The sequence below is a fragment of the Sarcophilus harrisii genome, chromosome 3, assembly GCF_902635505.1.
Source record: "Sarcophilus harrisii chromosome 3, mSarHar1.11, whole genome shotgun sequence".
NCBI classification, from domain to species: domain Eukaryota; kingdom Metazoa; phylum Chordata; class Mammalia; order Dasyuromorphia; family Dasyuridae; genus Sarcophilus; species Sarcophilus harrisii.
In genome coordinates this window covers 369,179,986-369,205,927 of record NC_045428.1, presented here as the reverse complement: position 1 = coordinate 369,205,927, position 25,942 = coordinate 369,179,986, and the positions used below count along the sequence as shown (strand labels likewise).

At 35.6% G+C, this 25,942-nt stretch overlaps 1 protein-coding gene across 2 annotated transcripts in view; it reads right to left on the bottom strand.

Moving 5' to 3' along the window:
• Positions 1-502: 502 nt before the first annotated feature.
• Positions 503-25,942, bottom strand: part of RFTN2 (raftlin family member 2) — a 79,720-nt gene continuing 54,280 nt past the window's right edge. For both annotated transcript variants that reach the window (XM_031960236.1, XM_031960235.1), the window contains 2 exons: positions 15,618-15,696; positions 503-839 (listed from right to left, as the gene is read on the bottom strand). In XM_031960236.1, coding sequence (XP_031816096.1) covers positions 564-839; positions 15,618-15,696 — 355 coding nt within the window. In that variant the 3' untranslated portion in view covers positions 503-563. The remainder of the gene's footprint in view (positions 840-15,617; positions 15,697-25,942) is intronic.

Below are 25,942 nucleotides of genomic sequence, written 5' to 3'. Positions count from 1 at the left end.
TTAGAAGCAAAAATGTACAAAAAGGAACTTTTTTTTTAAATAGAAATATCTGAATGAGTAGGGGTTGCTATAAAATACATATATGTGGCAAATAAAGATAAATTGGTGAATTTCTACATATAGGAAAATAACTACTAGAAAATTCTTTAATTTAGGAACTATTTGTGAGGTATGGGGCAATGATGAATAGTTTTCCAAAGGACTATTATTCTGGAAGAGTAGTTGACTGATGTAAGTCTAATTCGGAAATGTGTAGGGATGTAATGCACAAAAAGATGCAAAATGGAAGGACATTATTTCTTCATACACTAATGACAACTCATTTTGAACAGATGTTCTTAGTTGACAAGAGAAATATAAACATAACCCTAATTAAAAAATTTACTAATAATAGATCTTCTGCATTTAGAGGCAGGAGCCAAAGCCAGCACAAAGAAGAAAAATACATATGTCTGGAGAAACACAGAACATTACATCTAAGTTTATGAAGTAATGTCCTCAATTCAGCATTGAATTAAATTTCTGTATTATTTACAATCCTTTGAATTTAAGTATTTCCCACCTCACATACAAGTGACCTGTGTCACCCCATCCTCCTGATCATATTGTCCGTCATCCAATTCCCTCAGGACACTGTCACTGCTGCTGACCCCAGAAAAGCTGCCATAGGGTGCTGGTGTCCCTTCTCTGGCCCAAGGATCTTGAGAAGGAGAGAGATGATGTTCCTCAGACCAGTGTCTGCTTTCTGCAGGGCAAGAAGTAGCTGTGTCTAGCCCGATGCTCCGGCTAGTTACTTTGCTTTTCTCTTCTCTTGTTTTTATCTGCCTCATGGATTTTTTCTGAAATTCAAGAGATATTCAAACATTAGTCATAACCAGACACTTGGCAACTGCTAAACAAAAATAGAGAGGCCAGTGGTGTAAAGTCAGGACAGGGCAATTCTGGATGTGATCTAAGAGCCTATTTGAGACACTTACCAACTGGGTGGGGAGTGGTGCTAAAATAGTCATATATCCCTTTAAGCTTCAAGTTCCTCATCTATAAAATGATCTTAATGACCTTGTCAACTCAATACTCATCAATGCTAAAGAGAACCTGAGAGACACTTTCAGCTCTAAATCTATGATCAGATATGTAGGTAGTCCAATCTGTTTCTCTCTCTTTTTTTAAAATATTCATTCATTTATTTATTTTATTTTATTTAATAGCCTTTTATTTACAGGTTATGTGTATGGGTAACTTTACAGCATTAACAATTGCCAAACCTCTTGTTCCAATTTTTCACCTCTTACCTCCCACCCCCTCCCCCAGATGGCAGGATGACCAGTAGATGTTAAATATATTAAAATATAAATTAGATACACAATAAGTATACATTACCAAAAAGTTATTTTTCTGTACAAAAAGAATCAGACTCTGAAATATTGTACAATTAGCTTGTGAAGGAAATCAAAAATGCAGGTGGGCATAAATATAGGGATTGGAATTTCAATGTAATGGTTTTTAGTCATCTCCTAGAGTTCTTTCTCTGGGCGTAGCTGGTTCAGTTCATTACTGCTCCATTGGAAATGATTTGGTTGATCTCCTTGCTGAGGATGGCCAGGTCCATCAGAACTGGTCATCATATAGTATTGTTGTTGAAGTATATAATGATCTCCTGTTCCTGCTCATTTCACTCAGCATCAGTTCGTGTAAGTCTCTCCAGGCCTTTCTGAAATCATCCTGTTGGTCATTTCTTACAGAACAATAATATTCCATAATATTCATATACCACAATTTATTCAGCCATTCTCCAACTGATGGGCATCCACTCAGTTTCCAGTTTCTAGCCACTACAAAAAGGGCTGCCACAAACATTTGTGCACATACAGGTCCCTTTCCCTTCTTTATGATCTCTTTGGGATATAAGCCCAGTAGTAACAATGCTGGATCAAAGGGTATGCACAGTTTGATAACTTTTGTCCAATCTGTTTCTGTAAACTCTCCTATTTTATTTAGGTCTTAGCCCAAGGTCTTTGCCACTGTCTGGCAAAATGGGAATGTCAAGCAATGTAACAGTGACCATGCTTTAGAACTGTGTTAAGGATAACTATCTTTAACAATAAATGATTAATGAGTGTTCACAGCATCCTTGATCTTTCTCAGAATAAAGATAACATCACATGGTCTCTGCTAGGGACACCAATCTAAGCAAGAAAAACAACCTGATGAAAGGAGGAAGGTGGAAGAATTGCTGTCCCCAATAACTCACATTTATTGAGAGCTTTGAAAATCCACAAAGCATTTCCTTTTCAATAATTCTTTGAGGTAGGCAGTACGGGTCTTGTTATCTCTATTTTATGGTTCCTGAAACACAGTGGGCACTTAATAAACGTTTTCTGGTTGAAAGATTACTATGGAAACTGAGGCTCAAAGTGGTGGAGTCTAAGGTCAGAATAAAGCTTTCCACTGCTTGTCTGCTAAGACCAGTGTAGTATTTTCCCCTTGAAATCATGTTGTAAATGTAGTAATGTGATGGAAGAGATGGATATTCATACATGCTCTTAGAAGTATTCAGGTCAGAGGGTTTGTGACCATGCCAACATGGTTTTTACATGAGTGATGTAGACATGATGTTTATGAGGCCCCCTCTCAAGGTTCACTCTTCTCTAATTCACACTTAGTAGCAGATTGGGTAGCAGGTCCCTTAGATTTAAGGGATAACTCCTATGGGGGGGGCTATACTCCTCATTCTGTAGTTCCTGAGGACCCACTGGTCCTTTGCATAATTATCCTTTTTACTTATATTTAAATACATATTAATTTATTATAAGTAATTTAATAACAAACGAGAGCAATAGTAAATATAAAGATATACACATACATACACATATATACATATAAGGCAGCAAAGCGGTGAAAATCTGGAGTCAGGAAGATCTGAGAGCAAAACTGGCTTCAGATGCTTGGCAGCTGTGTGGCTCTGAGCAAGTCACTTAACCTTGTTTGCCTCAGTTTCCCCATCTGTAAAATGATCTGAAGAAGGAAATGACAAACCACTCCAGTATCTTTGCCAAGAAAAGCTCAAATGGGGTTGTGAAGAACCAGACATGGCTGAAATGTTTGAACAAGGTTGTTTATGATTAATGTTACTGCCAAATTCACCTTGGGAGGCAACATGAGCTATCTTTAGGTTATCCCCGAGTTTCAGAGATCCAGCTTTGTAGAGAAAGAAGACCCAGGACCAATGGCCTTCTTGCCATATGTCCCCCATGTGATGCTCAGTCTTCTAATCCTGTGCCTTTTTATTGATATGGAGCAGCTGTTGTTTGCCTTATGTTCCTGATGAGGAACATGACATCAGGGAGGTGATGCCATGACATGTCAGTGAGTTGGAGTAAGTGGGGGAGGGCTGGGCAAGGACACCTGCCTCACTTTCCCTTCTGAGTCATCTGGATCTAGAGACCAGACACAATCAGGACTGCTGGAGATGGTCTGGATGCACCTTGGTCTTTAAGCTAAGGCCTTTACAGGTGACTCAGGAGACACTCACTCAGTGGTTAAAACTAGGTAGCAACTGAGGCAAAGAATCTCCTCTCTAGTAAGTCCCCCAAAATTTACATACATGGAGCAGCGAGATGGCTTGGTAAATGAGGGCTGGAAGATCTTAAATTTCAGAGTCAGCCTGTATGTACCAGGGCAAATCATCACTTAATTTCCTCAACTGTAAAATTAGCATAATGATAGTACCTACTTCCAGAGAGCATCAAATAAGAGAATATTTGTATTAATATAGTGCCTGTTATACTATACAATAACTATACAAATGTTAGCCACTTTACTATTATTATTGTTAATAATAATATTAACATCTCCAATGCTTGGAATGCTTTTCCTCCTCCATTCTGCTTTTGGTTTTCCCTGGCTTCCTTCAAGAAGCTCAAATCCCATTTTCTGTGAGAAGCCTTTCCCATCCCTCTACTTCTAGTGCCTTTCCTTTTCCACTGTATAGTTTTTTTTTTTTTTTTTTTTTTTTTTTACATAGTGTCACCCCTTTGAGAATGTGAGCTCCTTAAAGATAGGAACTGTTTTCCTTTCTCTGTATTCCCAATGCTTATCACTGTGGTTAACAAATAGAAAGCATAAGCAAAAACTAATTAAGTCAGATACCGTTTCTTGATTATGATCCATTCATGCTTTCTCTTCTAATGGAACTCTTGTTCACCCTGTACTTTATAGGCTTAGAGTGCTGTCCCTGCCACTGGGAAGTAATGTGTCTTACCTGCGGTCACAAAGGTAGTGTGTATGGGAAGAAGCACTTGTGGCGTGGTCTTTCAGACTTAAGCCTGTCTCCCCTGCCATCCTATCTCCCTTGTTCATCGCTTCACCTACATCCTCCAGAGAGGAGCCACACAATATGCCAAAGACTTTCTTTTAGTTTTTTAAACTTTCTCTAGGTAGTGATGTTATATTTGGGCTTTCCATCTGTTATCATTTGCTCTACAAAATAACTTAGGAGTTTTAAAATTTTAGTTTTGTTTCTGACATTGTGCTTCTCAGTGGTTCCTTTCTTTAGGGATAATCTTTCTTCAATGCTGAACTTTATATACAAAATTTCGGCATTTCAAGACACAAAAAACCTCAAAATTATTTTTACAAAAATCAGACAAGAATTAAACAAATAGCTTATTCAAGGTTATGCCACGCTAATATAGAAAAAAAAATGCCAATATTTCTCAAATGAATTTTAAAATTCAACACAATACAAATATAATAAAATTATTATAACTTACATGGAAAAGTAGATGGAGAATGCACAGGGACAACAGAGAATATTAAAAGAAAATTAAATGAAGACCAGAAGGAAAAACCAAATAAACAGGATAGCTTTGAAAGCAACATGTTAAATTTATTATATATGTAAACCAGAAAAGCAAGTTTTACATAGTAGAACTCAATTTTATAATTGAGCCTTTTTTTCTGTTCTACTTTGTAAAATGGAACTGCTTATTTTATTTGGTCTTTGTTAAGACCAGAATAAAATACATCTAAAAAAGAAAAGTAGATGGGCAAGAAGATTAAGAACTTAAAAAAAAAAAAAAGTGTACTTTAAAGCAATAATTATAAGAATTAGTATTGGAAATAGAAAGAAATAGATAAATGGAACATAAAGAAAATACCCATATAAGAAGTTAATATTTGATAAATCTACGCTTAAAAATGTAATAACCAACTTGTCTCTGGAATGAGAGGACCTGGGTTCAAATCCCATCTCTGAGGACTGTTATCTTAATGAATTTGGGTAAACCACTTAACTCTCCCCACCTCTGTTTCTCATCTGTAAAATGAGGTGATTTCACCAGATGGTTTCCAAAGTCCTTTCTAGTCTTAAATCTATGATCTTAAATGGAATAGGGAAAACTAGATATTTGTATGATGAAAATTGAGTCTAGATTCACATCATAATAACTTAGATTAGTTATGCTATTAGGGAAAGCTATTAACTTTTCCTTAAAAGGTACTGCAACTATCCTTGAGGCTTTATTGGCATAGGGAATTGAGGTTCTGGCCACTGAAGGCATTTCCTGGTCATTTGAGGACAAAAACACAAGGAGCTCCTCTCTGGAGGCTTCTGATGTAGTAGCTTTCCACACCAGCAGAGGGAAACTGCACTCAGCTAAATCAGTACCACATCCTTCCCTTGACACTGCTGGGTAAATCTCCTTTTGTTAATTATGAACTATATGAAAACTGTATCTTTTTCCTCTGATTTTGAACCTGAGGTACTCAATTAGTTAGCTTGACTTGTTACACAAATGACCTAAATATATGTTTATTTATTTAATCATAAAAAAGAGAAGAAAAAGAAATAATATTTTTGATTCACGGACAAAGAGAATGCCTCATGAAAAGTCCTCCCCAAATGCCTCAGTATAGTGTGGAGATGACTCTGAGTTTGTGTAGCAAGTTCTATAGAGATGGTCTATTTTGGGGACTAATAGAGAAAGTAAGTCACACAAATCAAGACTTCCAATGGATTTAACATTTGTTTCTCCTTCTCACTTTTTACTTTACATGTCCAGCTATGGGATCCATGGAATGATCATTTTTATCTAAATTTATATAGATTCCTGGGCAAAGATGATTATGGTGATATCTCAAATTTCAACTGGTATTAAAGTAGACAGAACACTGGGTCTGGAATCAGGAAGTCCTGAATTCAAATTCAGCCTAAGACACTTATTATTTACTTATATGACCCTGAGGCAAGTCATTTATCCTATATTTGCCTCCATGTTCTCAACTATAAAATAGAAATAATAGCACCTCTCTCACAGAGTTGTTGTATCAAGAATATTTAAGTGTAGCACCATATCTGATGTATAGTAGGTGCTATATAAATGCTTATTCCCTTCCCTTTCTCTTTCAATCAACTGACTTTAGTACTGAAGACACAAAAATCCTTTGAAGAATATTATGAGTGAGCTAGGAAAAAATTATTAAAAGAAATAAGCAATGAATGCTGCTATTATTAAATCCTTCTGCATCTTATGAATGCAATTCTTTTTTTTAAATAATTGATTTATTAAATTTTGGCATTCATTAAAAGAATTTAGAATTTCAAATTCTTTCCCTTCCTTTAGCCCTTCCCTCACTCATTGAGAAGGCAAATAATATGATACTCATTATACATGTGAGATCATACAAAATATATTTCCATATTAGCCATGTTAAAAAAAAAAAAAAAAAAAAAAAAGGAAGAAAGCATGCTTCCATCTGCACTCAGAGTCCATCATCTCTCTCTGGATGTGGATAGCTGTTGTGATATGGGAGATACCTGCCAGGAGCTGCTGGAGATCTAACTTAGACCTGCAGTATGGAACTCTTCTTGTGAGACATGATACAAGGAGACTGAGAGGCCATTGCATTCTCTGACCTCTCTCATTTTCCCTATGCCTCCAATTTATTTCATTCTCCATCCACAAGCATCATCTGCATCAGTAAAGGCTGCTTTGCAACTCCTTCAAGTGTTATGATCTACAGCTGTGGGGGCTCTAGGAGAATTGACCTGCCCCTTCACCAGGCATGGTCCTTAACAATTCCCCGTTTTTTGTTTTATGAGACTGTGATTACTTTTCCCCCACAGCATGATCAGTAAGTTTGTGCATTAGCTCTTATCTAAGTCCACATGCTAAGGTATCTGAGTTCGCATGCTAGGGAGTGTAAACAGCACTATAGCAGGTGTTGAAGCTTGTGAGATGTCATGGAGGCAAACTTTCAAACAGAAAAGAGGATTGTAGTCAGAACAGGCTTTTAAGTCTCTCATCAGTCTCCTGATTCAGCTCTTTGAGGTATTGGCCCATTTAATTACCCCGACTAAAAAAGTCTTATGGGTCTCTTCTCCCTTTCCTTCCCCATGGGGTTACTGAAGGAACTCTCATGAACAGCTCTCAGGCGCTGATCTTCTTTGTTTCTTGTGTTTCTTATGTCCAACATTCAGGTGTCATATGTTGTGATATGGGAGCCTGGAGGTGTAACTCAGACCTGTAGAATGGATCTTTTCATGTGAGAGGATGATGATGATACAAGAAGACTGAGAGGCAGTTGCATTCTCTGACCTCTTTCCTCTTCCTTCTTGCCTCCAATTTATTTCATTCCCAATCCACAAAGAACATCTGCAAAGGCTGCTTTGCAACTCCTTCAAGTGTTATGATCCACAGCTGTGGAGGTTCTCGGAGAATTGACCTGCCCTTTCACCTAGGCATGGTCCTTAACAGATAGCATTTTCCATGATGAATCCTTTGAAATTATCTTGGATCATCGTATTGATCATAGTAACTAAGTTATTCATCTTTACAATATTGTGGTTGCCAAATCATTTCCAATGGAGCAGTAATGAACTGAACCAGCTACGCCCAGAGAAAGAACTCTGGGTGATGACTAAAAACCATTACATTGAATTCCCAATCCCTGCATTTATGCCCACCTGCATTTTTGATTTCCTTCACAAGCTAATTGTACAATATTTCAGAGTCTGATTCTTTTTGTACAGCAAAATAACGGTTTGGTCATGTATACTTATTGTGTATCTAATTTATATTTTAATATATTTAACATCTACTGGTCATCCTGCCATCTGGGGGAGGGGGTGGGGGGTAAGAGGTGAAAAATGGGAACAAGAGGTTTGGCAATTGTTAATGCTGTAAAGTTACCCATGCATATAACCTGTAAATAAAAGGCTATTAAATAAAAAAAATAAATAAATAAAATATGAAAAAAAAAACCAATATTGTGGTTGCTATGTTTAATGTTCACTTGGTTCTATTCACTTTACTTTGCATAAATTCATGTATCTTCCCAGGTTTTTCTGAAATCATCCCCCTTGTTTTGTAGCACAATTGTATTTAATCACAGGTATATACTACAACTTGTTTAGCCATTCTTCAATTGATGGATATGCTATCAATTTCCAATCCTTTGCCACCACAAAAAAGTTGCTTTAAATATTTTTATATATAGAGGTCCTTTTTTTCTTTGATCTCCTTCGAATATAGTAGTTTAAAGTGTTTGAACAGTTTTATAACCCTTTGGGCATAGTTCCAAATTGTTCTTCAGCATGATTGGAGCAGTTCATAACTTCCCCAACAGTGCATCAGTATCTTTGTTTTTCATATTCCCTGCAGCATTAATCATTTTTCTTTTTTGTCATGTTTGACAGTCTTATAGATATGAAAAATACCTCAGAGTTGTTTAAATGTAGATTTCTCCATTAATGATTTAGTTAATTATAATGCAATTCTTAATTTTATTTTTAATTTATGGAATAAAACAAGCATTCCCATGACAAAGTACAATAAAAAAAATGATTGCATATGAAACTGCAAATCTAGTATGTGCAACTTACTATATTTCAAATATACAACAAAATTACCATGTTACTTTCTTTTTTCTTTCCTCCATCCCTCTTCCCCCACCCCTAGATTTGGTTATCATTAAATATAGGTAATATATATATACATACACACACACACACACACACACACACATATATGTATTTTTATTTATCAGTTCTTTCTCTGGATGCAGATAGCATATTTCTTCATATGTCCTTTAAAATTAATTTGTGTATTTATAATAGACAAAATAACTTATTAAATTAAAATCATTCTTAAAACCAAATTGCTGTTACTATATACAATGTTCTCTTGGTTCTGTTCATTTATTTCTTCATTATTTTATGCAAGTATTTCTGTTTTTCTGAAATCATTCCATTCATTATGGCTTATAGCCCAGTAGTATATTATTACAATCATATACCACAAATTATTCAGTTATTCCCCAATTTCTAGTTCTTTACTATTACAAAGAGAGATGCTAAAATCAATAAATGCACTAATAATAATAATAAATGAAATTCTTACCAAATACCTGGTACACTTAGAGGTAACATGAATTTTAACTAACTTAAAATTATGAGATATACAGTTTAATTTCTCCAGTGTCAATGGCATTCCTTTATTCAACATTTCAATAAACATTTATAATGTGTTTATTACATGCCAGGTGCTTTATCTATATTTAGTTTTGACATAAAAAATATTCTGTTTTAACTAAGGAAAATAATAGACTTTATAGAATAGTGTTTCTGTTATAATTGTTAAGATATTTTAGCTCCAGCCTGAACCACCCATATGTGCTATGTTGAAATGACTAAGTAAATTGAGATTTTCTGTTAGGAAAATCAGACATTCATCAAAGTTAAACAAGTTAAGTTTAATTAGAAATTGAGCCTTAAGTTTTAATATATACATATTCTTCTGGGTGAAGTGCCTATGATTAACCTCTTTGTAGACTTCCTTCATATTTAAAAAATCAGTTATATTATATGGAATTTTAAAATAGTAAATTACAAACTTCAAAATATTCTCTTGCATCCTAAAGGATGTAGGTATAAAGATTATAGAATTAACTATCAATGGACCATAGGGCATAAGTATGATTAAAAGACAACAAACTACAACTCTTTGAACCAGCAATACCATTATTAGGTCTATAGCCCAAAGAGATTTTTTTTAAAGGAAGGGGAAGAAAAGACCTATTTGTACAAAAATATTTATAGCAGATCTTCAGTTGGCAAATTTGGAAATTGAGAGAATTATCCATTAATTGGGAATGGCTAAACAAGTTGTGGTATAGGATAGTAATGGAATACTTTTATGCTATAAGGAATGACAAGCAGGCCAATTTTCAGAAAAATCTTGAAAGACTTATGAAACTGATGCAAAATGAAGCCCAGCAAAATTAGAAGAACCATGTACACAATAACAGCAAGATTGTATGATGATCAGCTATGATTAGCTACTCTCCTAGAAATACAATGATCTAAGACAATGCCAAAGGACTCATGATGAAAATGCTAAACACATCCAGAGAAAGAACTGATGGAGTTTGACTGCAGATCAAAGTATACTTCTTTTCACTTAATTTTTCTTTTCTTTTTTCACATGTCTGTTTCTTTTTTTATAATATGATTAATATGGAAATATGTATTATATGATTGCACATATCTAACCTATATCAAATTATTAACTGTCTTGGTGGGGGAATATAGAGCCCTGGAACAATTGCAGAGGGCTGGAACTCTGAAAAGGTGTACTTGAATCGAATACGGCAGAGTGCTTAAGGCTAAGTACTCAATGTGAGATAATGGTTCTATAAACATAGAATTAGGTGATATGGTGATGTGATGGCTCTCCTCACAACTGGCACTTGCTGAATGTGTTGTGATGAGGTAATCATAGGGAAGGATTGGAGGGTGGAGGGAGAGGGTCAGACTCTCTCTGCCACATTGAGCTTAGCAGGAAAGACTTCCACTCCAGACTCCAGCGTCCAGGATTCATCTTTAATGAGGCGCTTGGCAGCTTGCCTGCCTCCTTCACTTCTCCTCCTAAAGATCAAGGACTTTGATTGATCCTGACTCTGACTGATCCTGAGGCCCTCCAGCGAGCTAGCCCAGACATTACAGGGGAAGATAAAGGAAGGAGAGAAAATTTAGAACTCGAAATTTTAAAAAGTTAAATGTTAAAATTGTCTTTACACGTTATTGGGGGAAAATCTTTTTTTTTTTTTTTAAGGGAGAAATTGGGGGTAAAGATAACAAGTTTTGATTTGCATATATTTAGTTTGAGATACTTCTAGGATATCTAGTTCAAGATGTTTTATGGCAGTTGGAGATGCTTGTTTTGGCGGTTGGTTGTAGTCTTTTGTTCTTGAAAAGGACCAAAATGATGTCACTATGTTAAAGTTGAGTCACAGTGGTCCGACTGTGATTATCTGATGAGGGCATGCCAGGCTGGGCAGTCCTGTGCCAATGTTTTCCATGTCATACAATTAATTTCAAAGTTCTTAAAAGAGACTGTGATTAGTATCCTTTTCTGACCATCTTGTGAGTGCTTGCCCTGTGTGATTTCTTTATAAAATAATCTTTTTTGGCAAGTGCACATTTGCTTTTGAACGTGCCCAGCCCAACTGAGGTGTGCTCTCTGCAGCAGAGCTGGAATGCTAATTCAAAAAAGGCCCTCAGTGTCTGGTGCCTTATCCTGCTGGGTGATCTTCAGAATCTTCCTAAGACAATTTAAGTGGAAGCAACTCAGTTTCCTGCCATGGTGTTGATGTAATGTCGGGTTTCACAGATGGACTGCAAGGAGGTCAGCACAACGTCTCTGTGCACGTTCAGTCTGGTAGTCAGTCGACACTGTCCTCTCCCACACTTTCCTTTGGAGCCTTCCCAACACTGAGCTAGCTCTGGCAAGCGTGTGTCAACCTCATTATCAGGGTGGACATCCCTGGGAAGTACATTGCCAAGGTGAGAGAACTTATCCACAGCATCCCAAACTTCACCATTTGCTGTAACTGATGGTTCCATGTGGGATGGTGTGGTCCCGGCTGGTGGAGGACCTGTGTTTTCTTGGTGTGAGATGGCTGTGCACTCAGTGCAGCCTACAAAGCTGAGACAAGAAAATATGGATCAAGTCTCTGCTGAGTCTTTGCTGCTTGGGCTAATTTTGGCCTAAGAATTAACACCAAGAAAACATAGGTCGTCCATCAGCTACCATCCAGATGGAGATGCCTGACTCTAGCTAAGAAGGACTGAGTATATAATAGATCTAAGAACTATCAGTATAGAGGTGATAATTAAATCAGTGAGAGTAGATGAAATCACCAAGTGAAATAATATAGAGTAAAAAAAGATGACCTGGGCAGAACCTTGCTGGCTCTGTGGACATGATATGGACCAATAAAGAAAACTGGGAATGAGCAGTTGGACAGAAAGAGAACTGAGATAATGGCATCCTGAAAACCAAGAGGAGAGAGGGTATCTAGGAGGAGGGCATTAGCTTCCTCAAGTGCTGCAGAAAGATCAAAAAGGATGAGGAATGAAAAAATTACAACACTTGGTATGGCAATTAAAAGATCATTGGTAACCTTGGAAGAGGCATTTTTAATTGAATGATAAAGTCATAAACCAGACTGCAGAAGTTTTAGAAATTTAGTTATTTCTGTACATATCTTAACCTGTTTGATATTGTAATCCTGTTGGGGTCAAAGACTATGTCATGTCTTATTTCTATTTGTAGTTCTTCCATCACTTACTAGTGTTTTCCACAATAAGGAATCAAAGACTTAGAAGATCCCTCAATTGTGCCTTAGTCTAGGCCAAGTTAAATGGGAATTTGTAGTAACCTGTCCCTCAAAGAAAGACCTCTTGAAGTCTAAGTTATTGGAGTGGTTTGTCATTTCCTTCTTTAGCTCCTTATACAGAGGAAGATGCTGAGGCAAAAGGGTTAAGTGTCTTGCCTTGGGTCACACATCTAATAAGTGAGGGTGGATTTGAACTTAGGAAGCTGAGTCTTCCTGCGTCCATGCCAGCACTCTTATCTACTGAGCCACCTAATAGTCCCAACATTTTCCCTTACATTGAACCAACTAAAATTTGCTCCATGGCAATTTCTACCTTATATGATTGGATAAATGTTTCTTGAATATAGGTAATTATAGACAATCTTTTAGACTGTGATTTTTTTTAAAAAACAAGTATTATCCTCTAGAATTGCTGCACTGGTGTGGTGGTACTTCTCTGTCATTTAAGTTCTTATTTTGCAAGATCTTTCCTAGAACCAGAGGCGTAAGGAAAAGCTCAGTTAAAGGATCTTCTAGTTTTCTAGTCTGCCAATTTTCTTTATTTTATAAGCTGTGTTACATTAATTCATAATTTTGTGTCTGTTAAGGATGAAGCAACATTGAACATACTATATATATATGTAATAGGGTCATAGATAAAAAATTAGTTATGCTTCCTAAGCCTTCCATTACCATGTGATTAGCAGCTAGTCCTAAATCTTTTGGGCAGCTAGATGGCACAGTGAATACAGTGCCAGGTCTAGAGTCAGAGAGATCTGGGTTCAAATCAAGCTTCAGACATTTACTAGCTGTGTGACCCTGGGCAAGTCACCTAACTCTATTTGCCTCTGCTTCCTCATTTGTAAAATGAGCTGCAGAAAGAAATTTCAAACCACTCCTGTATCTTTGCCAAGAAAACCCCAAATAGGGTCACGAAGAGTTGGACACTACTGTAACAATGGAACAACAACTAAATCTACTGGGCTACTTGAAGATATGATTTAATTTGGAGATATGTGTGACTATCTGTCAACCTAGTTACTTAATTTTTTTTTTTTGTAGATCAATTCAATAAATGCCTATTGAACATAATTATGTCCCTATATTTATTTCTAGGCTTGTTGGTACTAAATGTTTGCATATGATACTTTTTGGTGCCCATAATAAGTATGACCATCTTTAAGGGCTCTTTATTAGTACTCTTCCCTTTTACTCTTAAATTTGGCCTAAACTTCTCTCCTTTCTTCTTCTACCCCCTGAATATGGATGGTTCACAAAATTACAAACTCTCAGAATTAGATAGGATCTCAGAGTCCCACTTATTCAATCTCCATCTCAGCAGGAACTCTCCTCAAAAAGTCCTGACAAGTAGTTATCCAAGTTATGTTCAAAGATCTCTAGTTTTTGGCAATCCACAATTGCACTAAAGTAACATATTCCGTAAGCTACAAAAGAAAGCCACTAGACACACACATGCATTTTTCCAATTATTACAACCATCTTCATCTCTTGAAAAAGAAAACAAAACATGAATAAACATTGCATGTGCCACTTTAGACATATTAAACTTCCATATTTTGGGAACATTTCTATGGAGTCTTTTTGATAATGTCTAGAAAGGAAGAAATACATTTTGGCAGCATTACAATATTATTTCACAATTTGTGAATTACTATGAGTTGTTGGGAAGATAAAAGGAAGAGAATAAGTATTAAATTCTTATTATGTGCTGAGTACTTTACCAATGTTATCTCATTTGATCCTCACAACCCTAAGAAGTCAGTACTATTATTATTCCAATTTTACAATTGAGGCATTGGAGGAAGAAAGGTTCTAATGCCAAAGGTCACTTTTAATGGGGTGACCAGTTCCTCCATTTGTCCTATTTCATAATTCTGCCTTAAGGTCATGACTGTTCCCTCTTAATGGTTGAGATAAAGGTGTTATAGACATTCCTTAATGTCATTAGAATATCAGTAACCTCCATCTATGAGGCTATCCCCACCTAGGTCTCTGCATTATGTCATTGTTCTTGTTATTCCATAAAAGGCTTGCTGCCCCAATACTCGGGGCTAGACTCTTTGAGATGATAGTCTCTTCTAGCCCCAGGATCTATTGGTCCCAGTATTTCTCTCCATTTAATAAACTATTGAATTGGTCTCTAATCTCTGTCTCAGTTTCTTTCGGCATTACAAGGTTAAGTGACTTGACCAAGTTATATAACTAGTAGGTATCTGAAACTGGACTTAAGCTCAGTTCTTCCTGACTCCAAGCCTACTGGTCTATTCAGTGCCCTATCCAGCTGTAGATAGATGGTAATTTTCAATTTGAAAATGGAAATCAATATACCCATTGCTGAGGGTAGGCTAGCATTTTTGGCATGATACTATAAAAATAATACTCTTGACAGGGAGTATTCATAACTAAGATCAGGAATGCTTATTTAAATAATTTGAGTGTTCAAAATTTTCTTATGTTTCCTAATTACCATCCCATTCTCTCATGATGATATCTAACTTTGCGGGGCACAGAGGGAAACTTTAGATCTTTGACTTTATTTCTTTGTAGGGAAACTCCGGATGTGGAAACTTCCTCTATTGAAACAAATCAGTAACATCAGCATGTCTCGCTTACATATATGTCTTGGAAAGTTGACCCCTAGACCCAGAGAGATTAAATGATTTGGGTATAAATGCTGACTTAGCACTGTGCTAAGTATTTTACAAATATTATGTTAACTCTCATGTTTGGAGATTAACTCCTCGTAAAGCCCAATTTCCTTATCTGTATCTGCTATAAGGAAATAGGGATGAGGGGATAAATATTAATGGGAATTTATATTGCTGTTATGTCCAACACACATATATGTGTATGAATGCATATATACATGTATGTATATGAGTATATTATATATACTATATCTATATAAATATACAAAAAATTTTTTTTAAACTTACCTCTGGTGTTTGTACAGCTGAATTCCACATAATAGGCCTTTGAAGGAATACAACCTGCTTTGTAGCCAAATTCCCTTCACTGCAAATGAAAACAGGTTTTGAGAGATGACAGTACTTCATAATTGATACCAAATTAGGATATTCATAGATTTAGAGCTGGAAATTATCTCAAAAGTCACTTAGTCCTTTTTGCCCTCCTCCAATCTTATTTTTCACTTCCTCCCATCCCTCCCTCTTCTTTTACAGATAAGAAAACTATGCATCTGAGAAGTGAAGTGATTTAGAATCACATACATAGTGGGTAGCTAGATTTGAATCCAGGTCTTTTGACTCAAAATTAAAAATTGAGAAAATCTCTAAGTGATTTCATTTTATATCACTTCTGATTTTGTAATTACCTATATCATGTTTCACTTGTCTCTAAGTTAAAAATTTGGAAGTTCAGCTTTCCTGTAAATCACTCACTGGCTCTGAGTTGAGAAGTTCAGTTTTTCAGCTAATTACTGTTCTATTCTTGTGTCAAGGAAATCTGTTATCCTTGAAGGATGCAGATGGATGCTGGGGAGTCTGGTCTGTTATCTCTGTAACACTGGCTGTCCTTCAAAAAAGTCTGGCTTGCTATTGCTGTGGCACTAACTAGTCAAGAAGGGGACTGAATCAGAATTTACTAGTGAAAAGTTGTGGCTAGCCCCGACAATTCCCATTTTCAGTTAATCATATTGTGCTCCATACTTCAGACTTTGTAACCAATCATATTGTTTTCCCCATCTATGATTCTACATTATTTTGTCTATTTTTGTCTCCTCCTTTTGTCTATAAAAATGATTGGTTGACCTTCATTTGGGGCCTTATCTAACTAAAGGGACTAATACCCTGCTTATTGGCAAATTCATGCTTTGCTACTAAATTGATTATGCTTGGAGCTTTATACCTCGGTTGACTTTAATTCCAAGTGTGACAAAATCCAGAGTTTTTTCTATTATTCTGTCCATCTATGTATTCATATATCTTTTCCACATTACTATATTGGCTACAGAATTTTCTTGGCTTGGAATGGTATATTTATTAGTACGGGGGCTTCTGATGTAGAAATCCCCTTTATCAGGATAGATTTGCTGTGGATTTGTAATTTATAGTTTACATAGTTTTCTGAGAGATTGGGGACCTGCCCATGGTCACAGAGGCATTACTTCAAGCCAGGGATTCCTCAATTCAAGGCCTTCCTCTGTCCCATTACGTCATCCTGTTATCTCAGTTGATGAATATACAACAGCAAATTAGATAGGCATGGAGACATTTAGAATGCATGTTCAGTCAGGAGAATTCAATCACTTCAGGCTTTTTTTCTTCAAAAGTCTTGTCATAGTCTGTCATTCTGAGTTCCTTCCTTATTCAACTACTATCATGGCAAATTATCTTTTACCAAAGAGGGAAAGAGGGTTGGATCCCTCTTGAAATGCTTTTCAGGGTATCTCTATGGATTTGTGGGTTGGAGTGTCTGTAGCTAATGTTGTTCAGTTACAACTTTTATTATGCAAAAAGTCAAAACAAAACCCTACTATTGTAGATGTCTATCGAATCCTGACTTCTTTTATTTAAAAACAAATGCAGTATTGAAATATAACAAAAAATGTTATAGAATTCCCACAAAATCTGAAATTCCATATTTTATTAAAGTAGTTTAATGTTAAATAGCTCCAGCTTTCCTTAACTAAAGTATATATCACTAATCTATTTTTAATCTCCCCTCAGGGCCAGAGCTAGCAAAAGTATAAAGATAACATTCAATTCAACTCTTTATTTACTTATTTTGATAGAGAAAAATTTAAACTCTTTTAGGACCTTCTGAAAAGTATAGTGAAAGGGAATAGAACAGGCCCTATTGTCAAGATGCATGTGTCTTAAAGAAATATGAAATGGGAAAGAATGTCCCTTTATCCTACAGTATACATTCTTTTTTTTTTCTTTTTTTTTTAAGCTTTTCATTTTCAAAACATATGCACGGATAATTTTTCAACATTGACCCTTGAATAGCCTTGTGTTTCAGATTTTCTCCTCCTTCCCCCCACTCCGTCCCCTAGATGGCAAGCAATCCAATATGTTATACACAGTATACATTCTTAATATGGGGTTTATGAACTTAAAAAAACAACAGCTCCATCACCTGTTTTTGATAATTGTATTTCAATGTAATTAGCTCGTAATTCTACATATTTTATTTTATGCATTTTAAAACATTATTCTGAGAAGGAGTTTATAGGTTTTATCAGTGGCTGAAAGGATCTTTAATTCAAAAAAGTGAAATAAGAACTTCTATTTTACAGGGAGAAAGCTAAGAACATGAGATGAGGATAGAAAAGGATGTCTTTGGCAATGGTCAGGGTATTGTTTGGGTTTCAGACTGAGGATTACATGAATGTCATAGAAATGGAAACCTCCAGAGTAGGGGAGAAGGTATCAGAGTTCTTGAGTAGAAAATAGGCCTGCCAAGATGATGATGGTGAATATTCAGGGGTATTTTCCTCTTCTAACACATCCACACACATATCAGATCTCTGAGTATGTGGGGTGTCCTAGGGTGGGCTATTTGATTTAGAGCTAATGGGCCATGTCCAAGAGAACTCCATGTTCATGGATTATTGAAGTTTCTTGATACTCCTCCACTAAATTCCTGTTTCAGTGCTTTATCACAATGTGGAGATGAGCCAGGGTTCTCAAAATATATGTTAAGAGATAATAAACTTTAGCAAGTAAGTCTTAGCAAGCTGGAAATGTTTTAAGCAAAGACCCAGTGACTCAAGACCAACTGAGATAAATTTGGAAAGGCTCATTCACAGAAGGGTGACCAAAAGTAGACTTTTTTTTTTTTTTTGGCTACACTAACTTATCAATTAAAAAGTATTTATTATCACTTATTAATATGTGCCAGGAACTGTATTGGAGATAGGCAAAAAGCCTTTGTTCTTAAGGAACTTACATTTTAATAAGGGAGATTGTAACATAGAGAAATTATCACATATAAAATAAATCCAGAGTAAATGGAAAGTTGTCTTGGGGGGAAGGCACAAGCAGCTGGGGGGATTAGAGAAGACAGATTGTGAGCTGAATATTAAATGAAGCCAGGGACTCTAAAAGTCAGAAAAGAGAAAGGAGTGCTTGCCAAGCATGGGGACAAAGGCACAGAGATGGAAGATGGAGTACTGTGTGTGAGGAATAGTAAGTAGACCATTATGGATAGGTTTAAAAAATAGAAAAGTTAGGAAGGGACAGGTTTTGAAGAACTTTTAAGTACCAAATAGAAATGTTTCTATTTGATCCTAGATGTAATGAGGAACCAGTGCAGTTTATTGAGTGGGATGTGAGAACCAGTAACATGGTCAGCTATGCTTTTTTTGAAAAAATCACTTTGGTATATATACTGGAGTTAAGAAAGATTTGAGGAAAGGTGCCCATTTAGAACACTATTGTAAGAGTCCAGAAGAGATGTGATGAGGGTCTGAAGTAGGGGGAGGCTGTCTAATGAAGAAATGGGGCACATGTAAGAGATGATATAAAGAAATTACAAATTTTGGCAATTTACTAGGTATGTGAGTAGATGATAAGAGTGAAGGATGGCAGAAAGGTTTTTAACATAGTTGACTGGAAGAGAGATAATACCCTTTGTGGTTATTTTCTGATTCATGGAGGAAATGCAATCTATGTTCATAGAGGTAGTACCCACACTGATAATGTAATGGATTTTCTGAAGAACTTAGCTATTCTTCATATCAACATAGCTTAGTTGCCCTATTTGATTGGCAGAATTTGGGGAGCATTACAGATTAGAGAATTATTTATTTCTCCACACAAATACTAATTATTCATATTAAAATACATCAAATGATGCCACTTGCTCTTCATCTTGAAATGTGGAAAAAAAAAAAAGCCCAATGTTTACTTTTTAGGGCCTTTTCCCCATAATACTTGAACTTCACTATAGCAGTTAATACTAAATTTCCATGTCATCTGAACTGGGACATTAGTCAGTTTGGCTTTATAGATAATTTAGACAGGTCAGAATGAAGTAGAAAACAAATATATTTCACAAATTTTATTTTATAATCCATATTCTAACCTGACTTGTCCAAAACAACGATAAACCTTGGGTATAGGTAAGGAATAGTTTAAATTTAAATTACTGATTATTAGCTCTATGTCTCTTTGGTGCTTTAACTCAGACAGACAAAAATAGTTTCAGACCACAGGAAGGGAGTTTATTTCACCAACATTTTATTTAATTTAAATAAATTAATACGAAAGGGAATTTTCCTATTTTTTCAGAAAGGGAGTAGATCTGGTGAATGATAGGTGACTGAAATAGTAGAAATGATAGAAATTTCAGAATTGAAGGCTTTCAGTATGTTTCAGGCTCCAAAGTATTTTGAGTTCCAAAATATTGACTTATAAACTTTAGGAATATGATCCAATTAAAAGTTCAGGACTGTCAATATTGAAGTATTTCACAATAAGACAGGATTTAGAATTGGAAGGAATCTTGGATATCATCTGATTTGCATATAAGGTAACAGGCTAAACTGACTTGTTCAGGGTTATATAGGCAATATGTAAGAGAACCAGATTTGAATCAAGTCTACTGACTCTAAATTTAGTATGTTATATATATTTTTCAAAACTTTTAAAAACAAAATTTTAGCTGGCACAAAAATTAAATTTTATTATAGAATAAGATAATGATGTTTGCTTGGCTGAAAAAATCACAAAGCCTTAAAAGGCTTAATTCAAGGTTTAGGATTTCCTAATATTTCCTAAGTTTTAGTCTGAATAGATGGAAAAAAGATCACAGCTCTGTTTTAAAGAAAAGGTAAAAACTTAAGTTCAGAAGGGCAATCAAGAGATCTGGGAGCACATAATAGGTAAACTGGCTTTTTGAAAAAAAAAAAACAACCTTTTAAAAATGCTTCTCAGGGTAAAATTACTATGGTTTAATTCACAGTAGAATTACACAACTCCGAGTTTTTCAAAGAATTTAAATTAGAAAAGAAAAAAACCAAAAAGGACTAAAATGATACTTTACAATATCCCCCCAACTCCCTTTAAATATGCAATCTTTCTTTTAGGCTGTCACATGAGAACTTAGATGAAGCTACTAGCTATCTGTGGTTAAGTTGATGGTCTTTTAGAGCTGAAAGTTAGTTTTATTCTTTCCAGAGTATATAGACTGTTTGAAGTGTAAAATTGCTCTGTCTCTCCTATAGAGGCAATAATTTGTTCTGAGGACTCAGAACTATATTTCAAGAAATCCTAAATAAAGCTTGCCCAGGACAAAAAGTAAAATTTCCCAGCTTTTAGGGAAAAAAAAATCTAGTACCCAAGCCTCAAAATTTTATAAAATTTAGCAACCAAAATTATATTCCTATGGACAAAGTACTCACATGTAAAGATATGGTGTCCTAAGAAGAGAGAGGGACAACATGAAATGAGAAGCTATAGTTTTAAAAATGAGTAAAATTGATGACAGAAAATTGTTAATATAATTAATATGACAGAAAATCATTAGTGTTAAATGTAATATTACTTGTTACTTCCTAGTAATGTCAGAATTCCTGTAATGTCTTTACATTTTTACTTTTAAAATATTTTGTCTGTACTCATGGAACATTTCCTATGGTGGCAGGTTTGTTATCCTGTTATTTCAATTAAAGATGCTTTATTTTTCAATTCATGACTTTGACTTATTTCGGAGTTTCACACTATGAAAACTTATCTTTTTACTGGGACTTTTATTCTCAAGATATGTAGGCAAATAAATCTAGGAGTAAAACTATGTCTCATTTAATGAAAGAAAAACATTTCAGCAAAGTTATTATATGAGTCATATTTTCCTATTCCATTTTAAAGTTAAAGATGTATTGCAATAGTAAAAATTCTGGCTCTTGGTTATGACGAAATAACACTTAAAACGAATCAAACCTCTTGCAATGATTTTTTAAAAAGAAATAGTTAAAAATTCTCATAAAATTGAAAATATTCCTAACACTACTCTTTGAATTACAATACTTTGCTGAACTAGACCAAATTATAATTTAAACCTATTGAAAGTAAAAATATAAAATTGTTCTAGAAATGCTGGCTGCATCAGGTTTTGTCTAACACTGTCTCATTTCCACTACAGAATTAAAAATGTCTATATTTTAAATGATTCAACTATTATTTACCTCTCTTTATTTTTGTTGTATTTTTTGAAAGGAGTTTGTGGTTTCATAAGTGTAGAAAATTCCTAATACTGGAGCACCTTGGCGCAATGGATAGAGCACCACCCCTAAGTCAAGAGGACCTGAGTTCAAATCTGACCTCAGACACTTAACACTTCCTAGCTGTGTCACCCTGGGCAAGTCACTTTACCTCAATTGCCTCAGGGGAAAAAAAAAAAAAAGAAAATTCCTAATACCAAAATTCTTTCTCTTTCATCCATATCCTTGCTATTCTTGTGGCCAACCTAAATCCTGCTTGGATTTATAAAGCTACTCTGCTTTTGGGTTTACTTCTTAGGTTTTTCAATCCATAGTAGTTCTTAAGTGTATGTGGTGTTTTCTTCTATTTACTCATTGTCTCTACGCTTAGTTCACAGAGTGAGACTTTGTGCCACAGCTGTCTTCTCCAGCATCCTTATTTTCTGGGGTTGGATTTAATTTTATCTTTTTTGCATCCTGCCTGGTTATTTCTGCTACCTGGTAGTGGTTGTAGATGGGAGGTTCATTGCTGGTCTCCTCCTCTTTCCCCATCTGTAAAATGAGAGGGTTGAACCAGACTTCTGAGGGCAGAAAAGTCTGGTTCTATATCCATGACCTTGATCTTTTAGCTCTTCCAAAACCCTAGCCTGGAACTCAAAACTGGGCCAGGAGCTATGATTACATGTGGGCCTCTGCTTAATCCCTCTCTTCTTAGTCTATCTTCTGGTAGCCTGCTAGCCTCATATATCTGTCTCTATCTTCTACTTTTAAAATCAGTAGCCAAGAGTTGGCTTTAGTGCCTGCCATGGCCTTCCCTAACAAAATATTGGAGATTATATTAGTATTAGTTCCCTAGTGCACTCTGGAAAAAACGTATCTTAATTCACTCATGTTAAGGATTTTACCAATATTGAAAGCTGGTGGGTTCAGGTCTCCTGGAGCACTTTTAGCCAAGCTGCCAGGACACTTCTATTCTATCTTCATTTCCACAGGTAGATCCCTACTGGGATCCAACAGAACATTAGAGATTGGGCTGGCTTCAGATCTCCCAGAGTGGGCTCAGAGGCAGGCCTCGGTGCCCCTCTCATGTCTCCATTTTCTAGGACAGATATCTCCTAGAGGCTGGCTTTGATCTTGCTGTTCCAAAAAACAAGAATGGGAGTCCTTTTGGCTTCAGGTTCTCTTCATCAGAGATTGCTTTGACCTCAGTTTACTCCCACTCTTATTCCCCAAACTGGTACAGAGCACTTGTGGGCTTGCAGAAATCTTATGTAGGTCTGGACTGAATGAAGGGCCTTACTAGGTCTTCCCCTTAATTTTTTTTTTTTTTTTTTTTGATCATTGCTTTACTGGCATTATTCTAAACTTTTTCCTGTAGAGTTTCTTAGGAGCTGTCTGGGGATCATAAGAGATGAAATGACTTGTACAGCTAGCATATGTCAGTACTTTCTGACTGCAAGGCTGTTTCTGTATTGATTACGCCATGCTGCTTCACCTCATCAGTGATCAATCTCCCCAGTATTTAAAAATTTACATCTGATACAATTCCCACCCCCTTTAATTTGGCATCACTTCATTGGATCTATGAAACCAAAGACAGTAATGTTCAATCCTTACTTGCCAATGAGACCTATTTCATAAATAGGCTACTTCAGGGATCAATCTTTGAACTATTGAGTACAATTTAAAAAAAATAGGACTTGGGAATCACTGTAGAATGTTACATGCAGACATTTTAGCAAGACATTATTGCAAGAGCAATGAAATTTGGAGTGTTTTCAAAGATATGTATAGCACCACAGCACAGCGTCATCTAAAACTGCATGTAGCTCTGGTCCCTATAATATCCCAAATAAAATGTAAATTCCTTGTGAGGAGACTATTTCATCCATTATATTTATACTCCTAGTACCTAATATAGTTCTTGGTACATATTAAGTGATTAATGAATATTTGTTAGTTGTATGATAGAAACAAAGGATCTAGAAAAAAGCAAATGAAAGGATGAAGGATGAAGAAGCAACATAATGGGGCACACTAAAATGCTAGATGAAGTAGGACCTAGGTTGGAAGAGGAAATGCTTCAAGTCTATATCATCATGAATGACACAGGTAAACATATAATGTATGTTTGGGGCATATTCGGTACCTCAGAAACCACCAAAAACAGGTCACCATATTCTTTTGCAAGGCCCATAGTGCCTTTGTTAAGAGACATATAACTGGAGTAGAGCTCAGTAAAAATATCTAACATGGCACAGCAATTTATTTTCAGATTGATACTACTGTTATAGGAGTCATAAAGCCAACCTACCAATTAGATCTTGAACAATTATATTTCTTGAATTTTGAATTTCTTAAAATTTTGTTGTTGTTAAATTACTGTTTCAGGAAGTACTTCAGGGGAAACCATTTTTATGTATAAATGTTCATCTTAGCTTGAATTTTAATGTTGCTCTGAATATTGCAGTGCTTTGCTTTAGAGAATTTAAAGTATGTTACTGTTAAATCATTATCTGTACACAATACTGTAGTGAGACTCAGTTGTCCCAAACTTGCATTTGTTAGAATTTCTAACACAAACCAAAAATAACAGTTCCATGGAAAACAGAAAAATAAAATCACAATCAGTAAACTTTATAGGTTAAGTTTCTTAATTGGTACTTCTAAGAGCTTTTAATATTCCATCTGGCCTCAAAAAAGAACCCCTGTTTTAGAGTCTACAAAGGCACCTTTTGTAATTCTACACTGAACACACATTCTCAGGGACTACAAATCATGGCATGTCTACTTAAGCTGGTCTCACTTTTTTTTTTTTTTTAAATAAATGCAGTGAACACAGATATACCAATCATCAATAAAAGATCAATTATTCACATTAACTTACTCCTTTTTTCTTTTAAGCTACTGAGCCAGAGTGGGATATTATCAGAAGTCCTTTTTAAAGCAACACAATACCAAGCAAATAATACAGCTATACAACAACTTGAGAGGAATTTATTTTACAGAGCATGTGTAGGAGAATCTCTTCACAATCAAGGATTTGTTATCCCTCAGACTGACTAAGGAATAAAACTGTAAAGATGTGGCAAATATGGAAGCATAGAATTTTAGCTTTGAAAAGGATTTGTAAGGATCGCTTTGCAGAAAGGGTCTGAATCTTTTTAATCTCATGGACTACTTTGACAGTGTGGTAAATATCATATCAGAATGATGTTTTAAAATGCAGAAAATGAAATACTTAACATTCACATGTTATGAAACACATAAGGATCTCTCCACAGATCCCTTAAGGAGGGTTTAAGAATCCCTGATCTAGTCCAACTCCCTCATTTTATAGATGAAGGAAACTGAGATCCAGAGAGAACTGAATTGCCTAATGTCACAAAGCTAGTTAGGTTCTAGGTTTTCTGAGTTCCTGTCCAGCATTTTCTACCACACATATCATATTTGGACTATTCTCCAGAAAAGCAACGTATCTTATCCTAAATTCTTGCCACTTTGGAGGCAAGTTCCTAGTAAGTAGGGATTCTTTAAAGCATCTGTTAAGAATATGTAAAGTGATTTCAAATAATTCTTTAAGAGTATTTAAAAGGCTGCCACTTCAAAGGGACAAGTGAAGAAGCTGGCAAGTCTACCTGTGGAATCACCAAATGCTCATAGCTGTTGGCTCAGCTCTCTTACTGGTCCCTGAGGTGTAGGGCCATGCCCCTTTTCTGGCTTCCGTGCATCTCAGATTGATTTGTTTTTATTTCTACTAGCTCCCTTCTATGTGGGGGCCAAGAAGGCAGTCAATAGGAAAAAGAGTAAATATCATTTTAGATAAACAAGAATATTACTGTGGAATCAAGTCTCTAAATAGCACTTTATCTCCAAGAAACTAGTGGGGAAATTTGAGATTTGGAATCTGGCCAATATTGAAACAGATCCTATTGACACAAAGCACCTATAATTACAATTGTTCAGTTAATTTTGAACTTAGTTTTATAGTGGCAAAATTACCCTGCCAATTTTTAACAAATAAAATAATCATCTTCACAGAGGCTCATAAGGCATAATTAGACAATGGTCATAAAAACTGCTAAAGAGGAAATG